The 19,620-nt window shown below is 38.1% G+C and overlaps 1 protein-coding gene across 4 annotated transcripts in view; it reads right to left on the bottom strand.

The window, feature by feature from the left end:
- The window catches only part of ldb2a (LIM domain binding 2a), an 81,262-nt gene that overhangs the window by 23,611 nt on the left and 38,031 nt on the right, over nt 1-19,620 (bottom strand). For all 4 annotated transcript variants that reach the window (XM_046849273.1, XM_046849275.1, XM_046849274.1 and 1 more), the window contains exon 3: nt 7,150-7,322. In XM_046849273.1, coding sequence (XP_046705229.1) covers nt 7,150-7,322 — 173 coding nt within the window. The remainder of the gene's footprint in view (nt 1-7,149; nt 7,323-19,620) is intronic.

Below are 19,620 nucleotides of genomic sequence, written 5' to 3'. Positions count from 1 at the left end.
ATTTTTTGCTCAACACCAAACTATACACTGAAGAAATATTGCTAAGATTCTCCCAGTTACTCTTCAAACCGCCCCCACAAAAATAAATAAATAAATAAATAAATACAATTAATTAAACCTTCACTTTTACCCTTTATCTGTCTTGCTACTCGTTCTTTCAATCCTTCTCCTGCTCATCATGCCATCTTCTAACTCTTTATACTATCAATTTGGGCTCCAGAAAATGACAACAGGGAAGGATGAGTAAACCAATACAGTTACTTAGAACAGATTCTGTAGGTTCCATATGTTCTATAGGTTCTGTTGGTTCTATATGTTCTACTGTATATGTTCTGTACGTTCTGTAGGTTCTATGCAGACTCCCTTTACTTCATAAACCCTCTCTTACCATATTCCGTTCTCTGAAAAATCCAAAAGAAAATGCAAAGCAAAGCTTTTCAAGCTCTTTCTCTCTCTCTCTCTCTCTCTCTCCCCATCTCTCACCTCCACCCCCCGTTACTTTCTCTTGCCATTTATTTTTGCTCCACAACGAGCCACACTGGAGAATAAGCAAAGGGAAGGTAAAAAATAAAAATCTCTTCCTCCTCTCTCTATCGCTCTCAAATGCAAATTCATATAAGCTTTATTGGCATGACATGCCAGAAATAAAAAAAAATCGATATTGTCAACGCTCGCACAGTTTACGTGGAATTGAGTTAATGCTAATTTAGATATACATAAATCAAAATCGCTTTGCTGGAAAATCAGAAGGTTTGAAGTGCGTGTTGTCATTGTGGAAGAAAAAAACAACAACAACAACAACTGAACCCTGAGTTCTCTATTCGGATCTCACACGCATGGTTTAGCGCTCTATGGAGAACCCCTTTGGAGATGTAGGACTGTTAAAAGGAACCTAAAGAACATTTGTGGGAAGGAGAAATAATGGAACAGTTCTAATGTTTGCATTTGCATAAATAATTTGGTTTGTTGTTATATAATAAACCAGATTTCAATATCAATAAATCTCTGTGGAACCACATGGTAACACGATGATCAAATGTATAGAAAAAAACCACATGGTAGCATGCAGTTATAGGAAATTAATCAACCTATCGCTGTCAGAGGGGGTGGAGTTACAGTACCACCCCATAGCTTTTTCCTCCAATAACAGCAATTAAAATATATTTGTTTAAATAGTTCTAGTTCTTTCTTTCTTTCTTTCTTTCTTTCTTTCTTTCTTTCTTTCTTTCTTTCTTTCTTTCTTTCTTTCTTTCTTGTATTCATTTATATGAAAAAAAAAACACACCACATAATAGTTTTTATCTATTTGTAGTTGCACAATATTTTTTTATTTTATATTAAGATTGTGGACGCCTGACCAGAGGATTATAATATGTGCTTTTTGAACATCCCATTCCACGTTTACATTCCATTTCCTGTTATAATAACCTCCACTCTTCTGAGGAGATGTTCCACTACATTTTTCTAATGGAGATTTGTGTTCATTTAAGAGTGTTAATAAAGTCAGGTACTGATGAAGAGAAGGCCTGGGGTGCAGTCGGAGCGAGAGCTCTATAGCAGGTCACTTAAGATCTTTTACTCTAACCCATTTTCTTTGATGTCATTTGGCAGACACCATTAAAATGATTTTCAATACAGCTTGGAGAATAAGTTTAAGTTTACCTAAACTATCACCTCCCATCACTTCCCATATCCATATCTTCATGGAGCTGGCTTTATGCACAGGTACACTGTCATGCTGAAACAAGTTTGGATCTTCTATTTCAAGTGAAAGGAAAATTGCCAAAAAACTGCAGCATCCAAAGAAATTCTAAATAACTGTATGCCTCAGTCTGTGGTCAAATATGGTAAGAATCAAATATGGTTGAAAACATACAATTCTTTTGTCCATATACACCGACCTGGCATAACTTTATAGTCACCACTCAGGTACAACCTTATGACCACCTGCCTAATATTGTGTTAGTCCCCTTTTTGCTGACCTGTCAAGCATCAACAGCATGAACTTCTCCAGCAGTTTGAGCTTCAGGAGCTTGTCTGTTGGATCGGACCACACGAACCCGCCTTCACTCCCCACGTGCATTAATGAGCCTCGCTGGTTCACCACTGTTCCTTCCTTGGAGCACTTTTGATAAGATACTGACCAGAGACCAAAAACTGCAGATTTGGAGATTAAGCCAGTCGTCTAGACGTCACAATTTGGACCGCGCTTAAATCCTAACGCTCGCATTTTACCTGCTTGTTTTCTTGCAACACATCAGCTTTGAGGACAAAATGTTCACTTGCTGCCTAATCTATCCCACCCACTAACATGAAGAGATAATCAGTGTTATTCCCTTCACCGGTCATAATGTTATAATGTCATAATGCTATGCCTAATCAGTGTACTGTAGTGTTTTATGTTCTAAAACCTCAAGGTGTCTCCTAGACTACAGGATTTCTGCTAGAGTGAAGCGAACAGTCTCTGAATCCCACCTGTGCGAAAGGGTTAATCAGCCAGTGTTAGCGCCAAGAGCTTAAAAAATGTTTCTTTTGAATTTTGCATGAGATCGGGTTAAGAATAAGACATCTGCGTGTGCAAATAATCCGACGGACCTGCTGCGTTAAGTGGAGGCTTCGGCCTTGATAGTGTGAGCCGGTGTTATTAGATAGAATCAATTGGACCAGCAGGATCGGCGGGAGATAAAGGTGTTCGCTTAACACAGAGATTACCGGCAGTTACGAGGTCAAAGGGCGTTAAACCCGCGCAGTGAGCAGCAGAATGGTTTACTGACAGACCTTACAGTCCGACTGCACCAACAAAACGTGTCTTTACTTCACGAGTTATCAGTAAGAAAAAGAAAACATTGCCTGGTTGATAGTTATTCATCAAAACAACAGTGTTTTACTTTATTCAAATTACAGTGGATATGAAGGAAGTGTTTTTTATTTCTTATTTTATTCCTTTTTCCCTTTTTCTTTTGTCGTTGGACTTGTCTGTTACTTCCTGTTGCCCTTCTATTGGTTGGAGTTCTCATCAATTAGAAACCACTGGGCTAGGAAGATACATGAGATTTACTGTAGACTGTTCCATTCCTGAACCATGAAGGCTTTGGAGAGACGTTCATTTATGATTCGTGTTCTGAAATTTTCTGCGTAAACCGAAAAGAAAATTTGTATGAAATTTCGATTCGTATTCTAAATTATACGTATTCAGGGGCATTCGTATTCAGAGGTACCACTGTGTTTTAAACGCCACTGTTAATAACGAAAACCTGATGTAATTAAATGAGGAATTAAACATGACATGGTTGTGGTGTTAAAGGAAATCATTACTGACAGGCGTGTGTGAGGCGGACTGACTCAAAGCAAACTCATTTTCAGCAGCATGTCCCAAAGAGTTTTGTTTATTTACTCACACCACGTCATGCTTCGTCATCGTTCGCATCATTTTGGTGGAGTTAAAAACACAGGCGGACAAACAAAAGAAAAACCAGGATGCCACATAATCGCACACAAACAGGAGCATAGGTCAAAACCAGGAAATCGTACTAGAGATATCGTACACAGCCGGGGAAACAGGGAGCCCAGGATCAGGCGTACAGTAACGACACGCCGGCACCAGAGTTTACGCTGGAACAATGAAACGCCAGACGTAAATGAAAAAAAATAATCAAAGGAGGAAGTAAAATCTGGTGAGAACAATCATAACACAGGAGCAAGGTCAGCCAATGACATGTCAGGGATGGAGACAAAGACATGAATCAAAACAAAACATTGTATTGTAGAATAATAAAACCAACATATACATATACCCATGATTAATAGCTGTTTCATCACCAGTTCAGACTTTTTTCTCTTTAAAAAAAACAAACAAAAAAACCACACATATAAAAGAACACATTTGTGCCTTGACTTGAACTAGGAGATCCAAACCTTTTCCAGCATGACAATTCTCCTGTGTACACACCTCAATAAGGATATGCTTTATATGGGTTAAATTGGAAGATCTCCTGCCACAGAGATCTGACCTCAACCTCCTACTGAACACTTTTTGGATCAATGTAAATGCTGACTGCACCCCAGGCCTCCTCACCTCACCTACATAAGTACCTGCCTTTACTAGCTGGCTGAATGAGCACAAATCTCCACAAGCACACTCCAAAATCTAGTGGAACATCTTCCCAGAAGAGTGGAGGTTACAGCAAATGGGAATAAATATGGAATTTGACATACAAATCTTGTAGTTAGGTGTCCACAAACTTATTAATTAGTAACTTTGCTTAACAAGTATATACTTATATCCTGATTCACAAGTATACTACAAGTAAAAGTATATATAATTTATAAGTGGAAGAAGTTTTACCAATTCGCATATAAGTTAACGATGTGATGCATCGATTTTAAAAAAGTGTGCACCGGATATAATTTGGCATTTGTATAATGATGCATGATTATGAACATATTTGTGACCAATAATTTTACATTTACGGCATTTGGCAGACGCCCTTATCCAGAGCGACTTACAACTGAGCAGGTGAGAGTTAAGGGCCTTGCTCAAGGGCCAAACAGCTCCGTGGTAGTAGGATTTGAACCTGTGACCTTCCGATCCAAAGGCCTTAACCACTGACCTACCACCTCACATTTGTTAATTTGTGACCAATATTTGATATGTAGATTGATTTCTCGCACTTAACCATTTCTCGAGCGCGTTCTCTCAGCACCGCTGCTGCTACGTGAATATGACGTATCACAACACCACAGAGACCGAGGCGTGTCCTGAGAGTCACATAGAATACAGATTAACATGGCAGAGGTAGAGCTGCGTCTTCCTCCAGACAGTACAGGAAAATAACGTCTGGTTTTATTTAATTTTTTTTTTTCTGCACTACAAACGCCTGTTTATGAAAGGGTCTTATTATAATATTAACTATCATTATTGTTCAATGGCAGAAAAAATAGATACTCCAATGTATTTTTAAACATTAGCATGTCCATCAGAGACTTGTGCGTGTAGAGTTTTCCATGCGTGAATGCGTTTTCTGAACACACAGACGACTCCCTTCTGACGACGCTCAAATACCAGACATGTTGCTTTTCCCTCCGTTATTTTTTTTATTATTTGTCCGCTTCTGCATGATTTTAATATTTTGAGTATGTAATATTCAGCCTATCTATGCATTCAGAATTTATGACGAGACCTTTTTTCATATTTGCTCTTGAAATATTGAAGCGCTCTCGCTGCAAACATGACTTTTGCCAAAGGAAGCGAGGCAAGGGGGCGAAGGGAGGGGGAAAAAAAAGAGGTGGGTTTTAGATGAATGAAAAGTACCGTGGAGAACGAGTGAAGTGAAGGGTTTCTAAGTACATATGAGCCGTTTTGCTGTGGGATTCCTAATGACGCTTGATGATAAACAAATATAGAATAATGGAAGTGATTAAGGCGAGGAATGAGTGCGTGTGTGTCGTGTTCATGAGTTGTTTGATGTATTAGTTTGTTTACTGTCTCATACAGACCGGCTCTTCCGAGGATATAACAAACACAGCAAACACACACACACACACACACACACACACACACACACACACACACACACACACACACATGTGTTCTACTATTCTTTTGGGGGTTCTTTATTGACATAAAATATTACTGTAGCTATAATGTATAATAAAATATATGTATAATTAATAATTTATATTTAATAATAATAATAATAATAATAATAATAATAATAATAATAATATTAGTAATAATAATAATAATAATATTTATTTAGGCTTTGGGGTTTTGTGCTTTTTGTTTTTTAAAGATGATTTTTTGAGTAAAAAAAATAAATAAATAAAAATAACCGTTTTCTTCATAGACCCCAGACAAATTTTGCCATAAAATGCAAAACTGCTCCATATAGAGCTTAAACAAACTCATCCAAATGCTCAACTTTCCAACCTCAACCAAAGAAACCTGACCGTTCGTATGTTCTGCATTATTTTCCAACCTGGATCAGTCACGTCCGTGAACGTGGAGTATCTCTGGCACCCAACCTTCTTATCCCATCATTCAGTCCGAATGAGAAAAAAAACCACCTGCTTTTGTGCCATTTTTGTTGTTTCTTCTCAGATCCAAGATCCTGATCTACACCTCGGTCCATGAACTTTATGGTTCCGAGCCCAAATTGGTGTGCATGTCTCTGGTAGGAATATAATTTGTACAGGTCAACAGCTTTTTTGTAGACTGGTAAAGATTTGATGTTCTGATTGTCTCGACTAGACAAAATATTTAATACCGTCTGTGGTTAAAACATTCCTGCTTAATTAGCAATTTAATTAAAACCAAAGATTTGCTTTAGCATGCTGGGTTTACAGGACGTGTCCGCTCGAAGGTTTGTCGTGCTGCTCAGTGAGGTGGATCTGTGTCCCGAAATCTGGCTTGCGACGGAGGAAACGTTTTTTGACAGCCGTGTTTTTAACATTTAGCCAATTAGGAGATTGGAAGCCATTACAATTGTAATAACTACATAATACCATATAAGGATGGACACCAATGCCAGATCGAAATTGTGGCTCAGTGTGTAGGATATAGGACTTTTGATCAGAAGGTTGTGAGTTCAAATCTCAGCACCACGAAGCTGCCATTGCTGGACCCCTGAGCTTCAGCCTCAACTGCTCAGTTGTATAAATGAGATAACTGTAATGAAGGAGCTGAAGGTTTTACTAAAGGGTTCAGGGTGAATAAGATAATTGTAAGTCGCTCTGAATAAGGGTGTCTGCTAAATCCTGTAAATTAGCGGTGCAAGAGAGTGTGCCAATGCCACCATGAAGCCCCACCCCTTATCCTGTAGGTTAGTGATGTTAAGACTCAGCGATGTGATGCATCGACTTAAAAAAAGTGTTCATTGGATCCAAGTTTGGTATACCCTTAGTTAAAACCTGCCACAAGTTCTCACTCCTTCATACATACCTACTGTTCAAAAACCTATCAAACATCTCAGTTTCATTAAGTAAACATTCCGAACTTTGCTCCTGAAGCACTCTTCCTAAAATATGTTTCCTTATATGTTTTGGTCCAGCTGGATCTTATTAAGATGGTAATTCGACACTGGGCAATTTTATGTGCAGACACACACACACACACACACACACACACACACACACACACACACTGGTTACCTTGGTGAACATGGGTTTGCCGTGCTGCGTGACCATGGTGCACTGGTCGCAGTCCACGGTGATGCACGAGTTGTGGAACGACTCTTTCGAGTGTTTGAGGATGTAGTAGAGATCCGTCACTCCGCCCTCAAACACCGTGCTGAAGTAGCGGGGGATCAGGGTCCGACCGATTGCTGACAAAAAACAAGCACACAGTGCATACGTCACATGGAGATTCCTTGCTTTATTTATCAGCCGAACACATATTTATATATAGATAAATAAGTATAGTGTGATGTGGCCCATGAATCAGAGAAATGTCTTCATATAGCCATGTTTATAATAATAGTATAAGGTGATGGGGTGAAGCCAGAGCTCGGAGCTTTGCTTATGGCACCTCATTTTGGTTTAAGACAATTTTTTCTGGGCAAAAATAACATTCCCAGGCGTATTCCTCGGTCAGACTGTTTGGCGGCGTGGCTACAGTGAAATAAATAAATAAATAAATAAATAAATAAATAAATAAATAAATAAATGGCCGACAGACTGCTAAGGCTCTGGCATAGATCATTAACCCCTTAAACCAGAGATCATTAGAAGAGGGAGTGTGTGTGTGTGTGTGTGTGTGTGTGTGTGTGTGTGTGTGTGTGTGTGTGTGTGTGTGCGCGCTCTAAGGTGAGACCCATTTCATATGACAGTAAGAGAAAGACTAAGTGTGGCATGTGGCAGAGAGATAAAGATGTAGAGAGAGATGAGAGAGAGAGAGATTGAGAGAGCAAAAGAGAGAGAGAGAGAGAGAGAGAGAGAGAGAGAGAGAGAGAGAGAGCTGGAGAGAGAGATAGAGAGAAAGAGATGGAGAGAGAGAGAGAGAGAGAGAGAGAGAGAGAGAGAGAGAGAGAGAGAGAGAGAGAGAGAGAGAGAGAGAGAGAGAGATGGAGAGAAAGAGATGGAGAGAGAGAGAGAGAGAGAGAGAGATGGAGAGAGAGAGATGGAGAGAGAGAGAGAGAGAGAGAGAGAGAGATGGAGAGAGAGAGAGAGAGAGAGAGAGAGATGGAGAGAAAGAGATGGAGAGAGAGAGAGATGGAGAGGTGACTTTTATGCTGGTCAGTTTGTGTTTGTTCCTGCAGGAGAAGCCACTCAGTCAAAGTGTTTCACTAGAGACGTGCTGTAAGATGAGATTCTAAGCACAGCCAGCAGGGAGAATCTAATACCTGATTAAAAGAGCTTTTCATACACTGCTGGACTCCACCGCGTTGCACACGCCTCTTTCTTTTACCTTCAATTCGATTAGAATCTCTTTCAATTCTATTCCATTCGCTTCTGAATCCATTCCATTCTAACGTGGTCTAATAGTCATAAACAGTCAATATATTCATACACGGTCTAAATAATCAAACATATTCTATTCTACTCTATTGAAATCACTTTCTATTCTATTCTATTCTATTCTATTCTATTCTATTCTATTCTATTCTATTCTATAAAGTACCTTTTTTATTCTATTCTACTTCATTACAATCACATTCTATTCTATTCTATTCTCTAATCATTCATCTATTTCATTCAAATACATTTACATTTACAAATACAATTCGATTATATTCTAATATTCAAAATCATTTTCTATTTAAAGCCCTTTCTTTTCATTTTTATATTCTATATTTTCTATACGCTTTTTGATTCTATTTTGCTCTCGTCTATCACATACCATTCCATCCATTTCATTATATTCTATTTGATCCTATTACTTATTACAATGCCATGCCCGTCTTTTAATTTTAGTTTCATTCTATCAGGTTATATTCCATTTGATCCAATCCAGTTATATCATATTCAGTCCAATCCCAACTTGTCATATTCTAATCAGTTTCATTCCAGCAGATCCTACTTCATCAAGTAATATAATTTTCTTTCTGTTCTATTGTTTCATTTTACACAGTATATAATTTGATTCAATTCAATTCAATTTTATTCTATGTGCACATATATACAGCCATTAAGAACATCCTTGATTGGTGGTCAGTAGCAGTGAATACCCCCTGCTACATGTTGTGTGTGTTGTCGGAACTGAATATGACCCTGGTGTAAAATAATGGATGATGCATCTGCCAGAAAACGTGTTTCTGTTCAGTCCAAATGATTACAGATTAAAATAATTATAGATTAAGGAATTAGCTTATAGTACATGTGATCTCACAACCTACTTTTTGTTGCCTAAAAAATAAAAAAAGCTAAATTTCTTTTTTTATTTCAAGTATTGCAGTATCAGGACACAGAGGGACACGTGGATAACATTTTTTATTTAAGCAAAACAGTAATAAAAAAATCAATTCAGCTCACATAATCACAGCCAATACGTGTTGAAGAAAAAGGAGCATTGGCAGAACAAAAATGTCATTTTTTCTTTTTATATAAAAGCAGTAGTGCTTTGTTTTGGACTCATTACTGCGCCGAAGAACACGTTTCAGCCAGAGTGTGCGTATATGAACAACTGTTTTAGTGGAATCTGTTCTGGCACCAATTAAAAAAAAAAAAAAAAAAAAAACATGCAACACCCAACTCGGCCGTCTTTTTTTTGTTGTTGTTTTTCGAGCCGCTGTGCTGCGTCAACTTATCATTTTAATTTTGACGCCGAACGGACTGGCAGTCTGATCCCGCTCTGCGTCTGAGTTCAAGCAGAAATAATCCATCTCGCAGTCAAACTCCCCTCTGAGAGAAATTACGAGTGTGCCGTCAGCCCTGAGGGAGCACACGGAGGGGGAGAGAGAATGAGCGAGGGGGAGAGAGAGAGAGAGAGAGAGAGAGAGAGAGAGAGAGAGAGGAAGAGAGAGAACTTCATTTAGAAAGTCTCCCTCAAGACAGGCGCCACTGCTTAGAGCCACGCAGTCGAACGGAGAAAATCAAACGGCTGCAAACGGCCTGTTTCTTAAATTGGCTAAAGTGTGGCATGACTAAATGAACGCGCAAATACTTTCGAAAAGGCGAGAGGGTGAAAAACAGTGGGATGGATGGAGGGAGAGGGGCGGAGGAGGAGGATAAGGGAGGGTGTATAAGCGAAGGTCTCCCCAGTGGTTAGGACACGACAGGAGCTGACTGCTAATGAGGAAGGAAAGGGAGGGGTAGCGGGATGGAGAAAAAAAGATGGTGGGGTGGGGGGTAGCAAAAATAAATATGAAATGGTTATGAATGAGAAAATGGCATGGTGAGCTAAAAAAAGAGAGAGAGAGAGAGAGAGAGAGAGAGAGAGAGAGAGAGAGAGAGAGAGAAAGAGAGAGAAAGAGAGGGGGTGATGAAAAGAATACCCTCATGGCCTGTTTGGGTTCTCCATCTCTGTGGCAAGGGGACCTTGTTCTTAACCACACACACTAGTGAGGATGAACGTATGCGTCAGTCAGGGCCATCATGGCTCTGGAACATTTCTGAAATAATAAACAGGATTAAAGCGTCCACCTGTGTACGGCTCGTTCGGTTTTAAAATAATCTGAATAAAAATTTTCAGGTAAAAAGCCTATAATCAGCCAGGACACACCGTCCAATAATCTGAAATTGAACTAACATGAACACAGTAGAAAACATGCTGTCTCCAAAAAAAGCCTGTGAAAACAGTTATATTATGTAATTACTGTGAAACTACATGAGAAAACAACACAATGCCAGAATCATTAACACACCTGAATTTCTTACAACTGAATCTCTAACACACCCAAATCGCTAACACACAACCGAATCATTAACACACCTGAATTTCTTACACCTGAATTTCTAACACACCTGAATTTCTAACACACCTGAATCACTAACACACCTGAATCATTAACACACCTGAATCTTTTACACCTGAATTATAACACACCTGAATCTCTAACACACCTGAATCATTAACACACCTGAATCTCGAACACACCAATCCCTAACACACGAATCTCTAACCCACTTGAATTATTAGAACACCTGAATCTCTAACACACCTGAATCATTAACACACCTGAATTTCTTACACCTGAATCCCTAACACACCTGAATCCTTAATGCAGCTGAATTTCTTACACCTAAATCTGTAACAAACCAGAATTTCTAACACATGAATTTCTAACACACATGAATTTCTAATACATCTACCTTTCCAACACATCTGGAACCCTAACACACCAGAATTACTAACACACCTGAATCGTTACCTGGATCACTAACACCTTGTTCACCAACACCCCTAAATCACACACGTGAGTAGAGATACTGTATATAATGAAGGACAGAAATGACTGGTGAAAAAAGCTCCTGCTACAGTCTGTTCATCTTATCTCCACTTAGCCATCTGTCAGTCCTCAGCACTTGTGAATAAAGTTTTCAATCCACCAACTCCTGTCATGATCAGACAACACCATAATCATGTCAGAGAGCCTCTTTATTCAATGTGTACATCTTTCACTCTCTCCCTCTCTCCCTCTTTCTCTCTCTCTCTGAGGGTCTGCGCACTGATTGGCCCATCACACAGCGCCGCACTCCAGAGATGGCATTATGCACCCGCTTGTTTCGGCTAACACGCGGCACAACATATGCTTCTCAAGTAATGTGTACCCAAACACGCAATTTACAAATAATTAACGTGGTGTTAATTAGGCACATTAATTCACACAGCGCGTGGGTCTCAGGAAGGATGCCAACACTCACAGCCAAAAAGATGAGAGCGAGGAATTCAGCTCAGAGTGGTGAGAGAGAGAGAGAGAGAGAGAGAGAGAGAGAGAGAGAGAGAGAGAGAGAGAGAGAGAGAAGACTGGGACATCAATAAATAGGGAAATAAATGGAAGAAAAGCCTAATTCCAAACAAATAGAACAAGGAACAAGATAGAGAAAGAAAGAAGAGGTGGAGAGAGAAAATATCTATGAGAGAAAGAGGAAAGAGGGAGAGAAGAAGGAGTTGATAAAGGAAGAAGAGAACGACAAATGGTAGGTTAAATGAGAGAAAATGAAAAGGGGAAGATAGAGAGAGAAAGAATAAGGGAAGAAATGATTAGCAAAGCGAGAGAAAGAGACAAAGAGAGAGAAAAGAGAAAAGCAAGAAGAAAGAGAGCAGGGGGCAAATAAAGAGAGAATGATTGACAGGAAGGAACAGATCAGGAAAAACAGAGAGTATGTGTGTGTGTGTGTGTGTGTGTGTGTGTGTGTGAGAGAGAGAGAGAGAGAGAGAGAGAGAGAGAGAGAGAGAGAGAGAGAGAGAGACAGAGACAGAGACAGAGAGAAAAGAGAGAAGAAAACAGACTGGCTGGGACATTGGGAAAAACTAAATAGCTGGGAGAAATGCAAAACCCCAAAAATGCAGGAAAGAAAGAAAGAAAGAAAGAAAGAAAGAAAGAAAGAAAGAAAGAAAGAAAGAAAGAAAGAGGGAAAATGGTAGAGAAGGGACTGATAAGAAAAAAGAGAAAATGCAAGTAGAGTGAGAGAGAATCAGCGTGAAGCAGATAAAGACACAAAAACACGAGAAAGAATGAGAGGGCAAAGAGCGAGAAATCATAAGTGAGTGAGAGATGATGGAAAACAGAGAAAGGGAATGAAGAAGAGAGGAAAAAGAAAGAAAGAAAGAAAGAAAGAAAGAAAGAAAGAAAGAAAGAAAGAAAGAAAGGAAGGAAGGAAGGAAGGAAGGAAGGAAGGAAAGAAGGAAAGAAGAACAAGAGAATGAGAGTGGAGCAGATAAAGAGGAAAGGGATGAGTAGAAGAAATAAATCAGGAAAAAAAAGAAAATAGAAAAAGAGAATGAAGAAGAGACAAAAAGAGAGGAAAACAGGAAGAATAAAAGAAAGACAGAAAGCGGCAGATAAAGAGAGAAAAATGAGAGGAAGTAACAGATTAGGAAAGAAAGAGAAAAGAGAGAAAACAAAGAAGAGACAGAAAAAGAGAAAGGCAGGAAGAGAGAAAGAGGGGAGAGGGGACCAGAGTGAGATATAATGAGAAGGTGTGAGACAAACTGGAATATAGAGAGTTTACAGAGAAAAGGAGAGAAAGACAGGTAGGGAGAAAGACAGGTTTAAAACAAACAAGCAGATGATGGAGAGACAGAGAGAATTAGGGCAGGAAGGTTAAAAGACAGACATAAATATAAAGAAAGAGAGCAAAGGACAGGGAGAGAAGACAGAAACAGTGAGAGAAAGACAGCTTATAAAGACATGAGAGGATGACAGACAGACAGACAGACAGACAGACAGACAGACAGACAGAAAAAAACAGACATCAGTAGAAACAAAAGACAAAACTAATGGCACTGAGTGCACAAATAAACACACACACACACACACACACACACACACACACACACACACACACACACACACACACAGACAAGCGAAGGGGGAGGAGGGGGAGTTTAAGAGAGAATGAAGGAGGAGGAGGAGGAAGAAGAAGAGGAGGAGGAGGGCAGTGTAAGCTGGAGTATGCTGGCCGCACTTTGGTGTGATTATGCAGCCGATGCAGTGTTCTGCAGTGCAATGCATGCTGGGAAGGCAGAGCAGACTGGAGCTGGGTGTGAAATGAAAGCGCTCCTGCAGCCAGTCTCCCGTTTACCTCATAAACCCTGCGTTATTTACCACAGTGATGAAAGAACCATGAAATCACGCAGATCACAGGGAGAGAAAGTGTAATAAAACTCCACATTTATTTATTTGAACTTGTTACAGCATCAAAAACATTGAATATTTCAGCACATTTTACTTTATTATACTTTTAATGTATATATATATATATATATATATATATATATATATATATATATATATATATATATATATATATATATATATATATTAGGGCTTTTAATCGTTTAAAATATTTAATCGTGATTAATTGCATGATTGTTATGAGTTAACTTGCGATTTCAATCGCACATTTTTATCTGTTTAAAATGTACCTTCAATTATTAATAATCAAGTTTTTAAAACTCTAATCGGTTAACAAGGTGATACCGGAAAAACTGTACCTATAACATACCTAAGAATAGAAAATAAGCTGAAAATATTTGCAACGTGAATTTATTTAAAAGTAGTCATTTCGAGTTTTATATACATATATTTATTATGTCTGTGAGGCAAATATTCCCTGAGATAAGTGTCTGTGAAGAGAGATGACAGAGACAGCAGAGAGCGCCCCCTGTGTGTTTTCTTTATTTTACAAAAGCACAGCGTTTTGTTGTTATTATTAGTGTGTACAAATAAAAGTAGACCCTTTACAGATTTGAATAATGTATTGCTTTTATCGCTACGTGATTTAAGTTTGTTTCGGCGTTATGAGGAAAAAACGCGTATGCACGTTTGTCGACCCCCAGAGGGTAAATTGCCGGATGATTTGAGACTTGGCACATCAGTAACTCAAATGTTTAGCGATTACAAATTATTTTCTGGTAAAGTTAATTTTTTTTTCATCCGAGTTGAGAAAGGATTTTGTGAATAAATGTGTGTTGTGCTGCGATAATTCACCACTTTTTTCTTTTAATCACGAGTTAATAAAATTAGTGCCATTAAAATAACGTGTTATTAACGTGTTAATTTTGACAACCCTAACACACACACACACACACACACACACACACACACACACACACACACACACACACACACACACACATATATATATATATATATATATATATATATATAAAGAAAAAATGTATTAATGTTATATAAAAAAAAATGTGAGGAATCAAAAAAACTTGTTAGAAAATTATTGTTTTTACGGGTTTTTATTGTCATAAAATGAAAAACATAAAGAATGGCAACACTGCTTATTATACTATGTGATGCTGGTTTACCAGTAAGTGGGTGGAGCTTCAAATATGTGAAGCATCACTGATATTCATCCGAATCACCCGGATTTCTTAATGAGAGTTAAACTCTCGGCATGTAGCTCTTCTATTGTGGAACCACTGTGACTTTTGATTTGACATAAAATATTTTGTAGTGTTCAAAACAAGGTTGTTTTTTTTTTACTTAAAAGCGTTTTTTTTCTCCTGTACAGACGTTCATAGTTTTAGCTATGAGCAAAGCGTGCACAATTGCAGATGAGAAAAGAAAGAAAGAAAAACAAAGAAAAGCTTGCGCCCTGGCCATCCTCATCAGTAATTAACTCTCTGGGGACTAACGCACACACGCACACACACACACACACACACACACACACACACACACACACACACACACACACACACACAAAAGCAGATCAGAGTGACTAGACGCTGCTTGTCCTCCAGCAGGACTGTGGTCAGGAGTAAACACTGAATTTTAAACAGACACCGATGATTATCTATCAGTTCAAACAGGGCACAATGCTTCTCTCAGCAGAGCCCAGATCCACCGAAATCCTGCGCTTTCTCTTCCTCTCATGTGGGATTTTGTCGAAGTGAAAACCCAACACAAATATTAAATCCATACAATTTCACTAGACTCATGTGTAGTTGAAGGCAATAAGTTCAGCGTTTCATGCGAATTAAAGCATCCCAAAATTTTTATACGAAAATACATTTGCATTCCTGATTGTCGGACCAACAATGGTTAAAATTTTTTTTGCAAATTTTGAGCATGAGAGCCAAACATTTATCAAACTGTCATTACAAATATTTAATCGATATTGTGTTTTTTATGATTTTTTACAAGGCCTACAATCAATATGTGGTAAATATATATTTGTGTAATGACCTTGTGACACCAGCGTGCACACAGCCCACAGATTAACATCAAATTCAACCTTCACTGAACTGAATTAAAGCAGCAGATAGTGATGTTTACAGCTCTCTTCTGCTATTGGTTAAAAATTCAATGTAAACTTTGATGAGCCTTTTCTTTGACCTTAAATGACCACTTGACCTTGTGAGTTGCCTTTTAGTCAAAGGTGGCACAGTTTAGAGCAAGCCTGGGGACGGACTTCATTTCAGGGGAGAAATGTGAAAAAGAGGCTTGCTGCGTTGCTGTGATATGAACTCTAAATGTGTTTGTAATAAAAATGCTTCTGAAGGGTTTCGGGATTGAACTGCTGACATTTTGGGAGAAGGCAGTGCTCGTGTTTTACGTGGATGATGCTGGGGACATTGCTCACGCAGTTACTATGGTGATCTTTGAATGTTCTCAAACCTAAACTATAATGGTCAAAAGAGATTTTTTCACCCATCATTTTCCACTAATTTCCATCCATTTTACACTGCCTAATCTTATATAAATAGATGGATTAATTGATGGATAGATTGATGAATGGATGGATGGACTGATGGGCTGATGGATAGTAAATGAATGACTGGATAAAAGAACAATGACAAATAGTGTATGGTGTTAGGTACAACAATAACAATAAGAGAATACAAGGACAATGGATGGATGGATGGATGGATTGATGGGTGGATGGATAGATAGATGGATAGATTGATGGATGGTTAGATGGATGGATGAATGGATGTGTGTATTGATGAATGAGCAATTATAAAACATGAACAGATCTCTGGCTGGCTGGACTACTGATACTTAATGTTAAAATTGATGGATTGATGGATGGATAGATGGATAGATGGATGGATGAATGTGTGGATGGACAGACAGATAGACAGACAGGCAGTAGATGGATGGATGGATGGATGGATGGATGGATGGATGGATGGATGAATGGATGGAAAAATAGATGGATGGATTGATGAATGGATGGATGGACTGATGGATACTAAATGAATGACTGGATAAAAGAACAATGACAAATAGTGTATGGTGTTAGGTACAGCAATGACAATAAGAGAATACAAGGACAATATTGGATAGATGGATGGATGGATGGATGGGTGGATATATGGATGGATGGTTGGATGGATGGATATTTGGATTGATGAATGAGCAATGATAAAACATGAATAAATCTCTGTCTGGCTGGACTACTGATACTTGATGTTAAAATTGATGGGTAGATGGATGGATGGATGGATGGATGGATAGATGGATTGGTGGATGGACAGACAGACAGACAGACAGACAGATAGGCAGTCAATGGATGCATGGAAGAATATATGGTTGGATAGATGAATAGATTGATAATTAGACAGAATTAATTAACCACAAGATGAATGGAACAAAAATGGATAGATAGATAGATAGATAGATAGATAGATAGATAGATAGATAGATAGATAGATAGATAGATAGATAGATAGATAGATAGATAGATAGACAGACGGACAGACGGACTGACTGACAATAACCAGCATATTGAACAGGCAGGTGGATGGATAGATGGATGGATGGATGGATAGATGGACATGGCATAATAGACAGGGCAATGCATAATGGATAGAAAGATAGACGATGACCAGAATAATGAACACTGCCAGGCAATACATGAATGATGGATGGATTAATAGATAAATAGATGAATGAATGAATGGATTGTTGGATGGATGTATAAATGGAGGAATGGATGATAAGATAGATGGGTGGATGGTTGAACAATGACAAAGACAATGAATGGATGAGCAAATGATGAATTATTTTACTACAATGCAGATGAACAGAGAACGACTGTTGTATAATGGAATGGTAGTAGAAACTGCAAATGCTGGAATCATTTTCATTCTGAAAATAAATCTCCACAAATCGAAGATTGCATTTACAAAAAAATTTACATTGTGAAGTATTCCTGGGAAGATATATTCAGCCTGCACGAAATCAGCTTTGAAAACTGCTTGCTGGTCAGGAAGGAGTTAAATATGCATCTAAATCACACACACATATATACACACGCACACACACACACACACACACACACACACACACACACACACACACACACACACACACACACACACACACACACACACACACACACACACACACACACACACACACACACACACACACAAACAGCTTCCTTTTCATGTTGGTGGAGCCCTGGCCAACCTTGACCCGCTCGCCTCACCAATATAAACAACTTTTAGTCTCCTCCATTAGCTTCAGGAGAGAAACAGTAAAGGAAAAAAAAAAACCCAGATGAAAACACAAAATAAAAACGAGTGCCTTGATTTACTGAAGAATGAACCAGTAGAAATAATCAGAGTTTCAATATTATTTAACATGTACAATATGTAATTAACAGCCACAACAGCCGCTTATTTATGGTTTATGCCTTTATTCATTCTGTGCTTTTTTTGTGTGTACTAAAGCGCATGTAACATCACACACTGTACCAAAACCCAGACACGTTCATTACTGTACCGTCTGTGTGTGACGCTCAGAGATAAATAAATGCCATAAGCAAATTCTTTGTGCTTACTGGAAATTACATTGAATATTTCTTTGATGAGGTAAACTGGTTTTTAATCAAATAAAAATATAAATTCCAAAAAAAAAAAATCTAATTCATTTATTGATTTTATTGAGTTACAGTAAATCTGTTCTTTATGCTTTGTTAATATTAGAATCTGATGGATGATGGAGGACTGATTAGATAGATGATGATAAATGGATTAAGGATGGTTGGATGATGCATTGTTAGATTAGTGGATTAGAAAATGTAGACAATAGATAATGAATTAATGACTGAATAAACAAACAATGAAAAACCGGCATTGGATGGATGTTGGATGGATGGATGGAATGGACAGATAAATAATTATTGACTGTATAAGTGGACAATGACAAATACACATTGTATGGATGTTAAATTAACAGTGACAGATTGTAAATCAATAGATTTATGTATAGATAGATAATATGATTCAGGGATAGATGGATGTATGGATGGAGAAATGAAAAATGGATGTAAAGATGGATGGACTAATGAATGAGCAATAACAGAATGTAAATGGATGGACAATAAATGACTGGATAGATGGATGAATGATTGAAGGATTAGATGAATTGATGGATAGACTACAGTAATATTACGGAAAGATGACAGTTAGACAAGGGGAATGAAACTAAATGGTAAATTCATAGATAATGATGACTGGATGGATGAGCACTAACAGTTCATAGATGGCTAAATACAGTAGATGGATGGATGGATGGATGGATGATTTGATGGAGGGATGAATAGATGTAGGGATTTGATGGAGGGATGGATGAATGTATGGATAAATTAAAGATGATGACAAAACAAAAAAACTAATATTAAATGCTAATATTTTCTATGCTAATCACATGAACAAACACAGCACACACACGCCAGGAAGTGTTTTTCCTTTATTAGCTTTACTCACTACAATAAAGTCATTTGATGTAGCAACTTGCATAGAATGCTGACTCGTAGTTAGCATCTGTATTGTTATTCCCAGCAAACTAAAACAAGCCTGTCACGTGATGCTGATATACACAGGAGAAGCGTTTATATCCTCATACACGTTTTTTATAAAAAAAAGACAATGTGTTTGGTGTATTTTTTGCAAACAGCGCTCACAAATTATATAAAAAATCTAACTTCTGAGGTAAATGAAGCTCATATATGGGGTTTCAGCTACATGCTACATCTTACAAACACAAT

Source organism: Silurus meridionalis, chromosome 5 (assembly GCF_014805685.1).
Source record: "Silurus meridionalis isolate SWU-2019-XX chromosome 5, ASM1480568v1, whole genome shotgun sequence".
NCBI classification, from domain to species: Eukaryota; Metazoa; Chordata; class Actinopteri; order Siluriformes; family Siluridae; genus Silurus; species Silurus meridionalis.
Note: the sequence above shows the minus strand (reverse complement) of the source record. Positions and strands in the feature narration are given on the sequence as shown.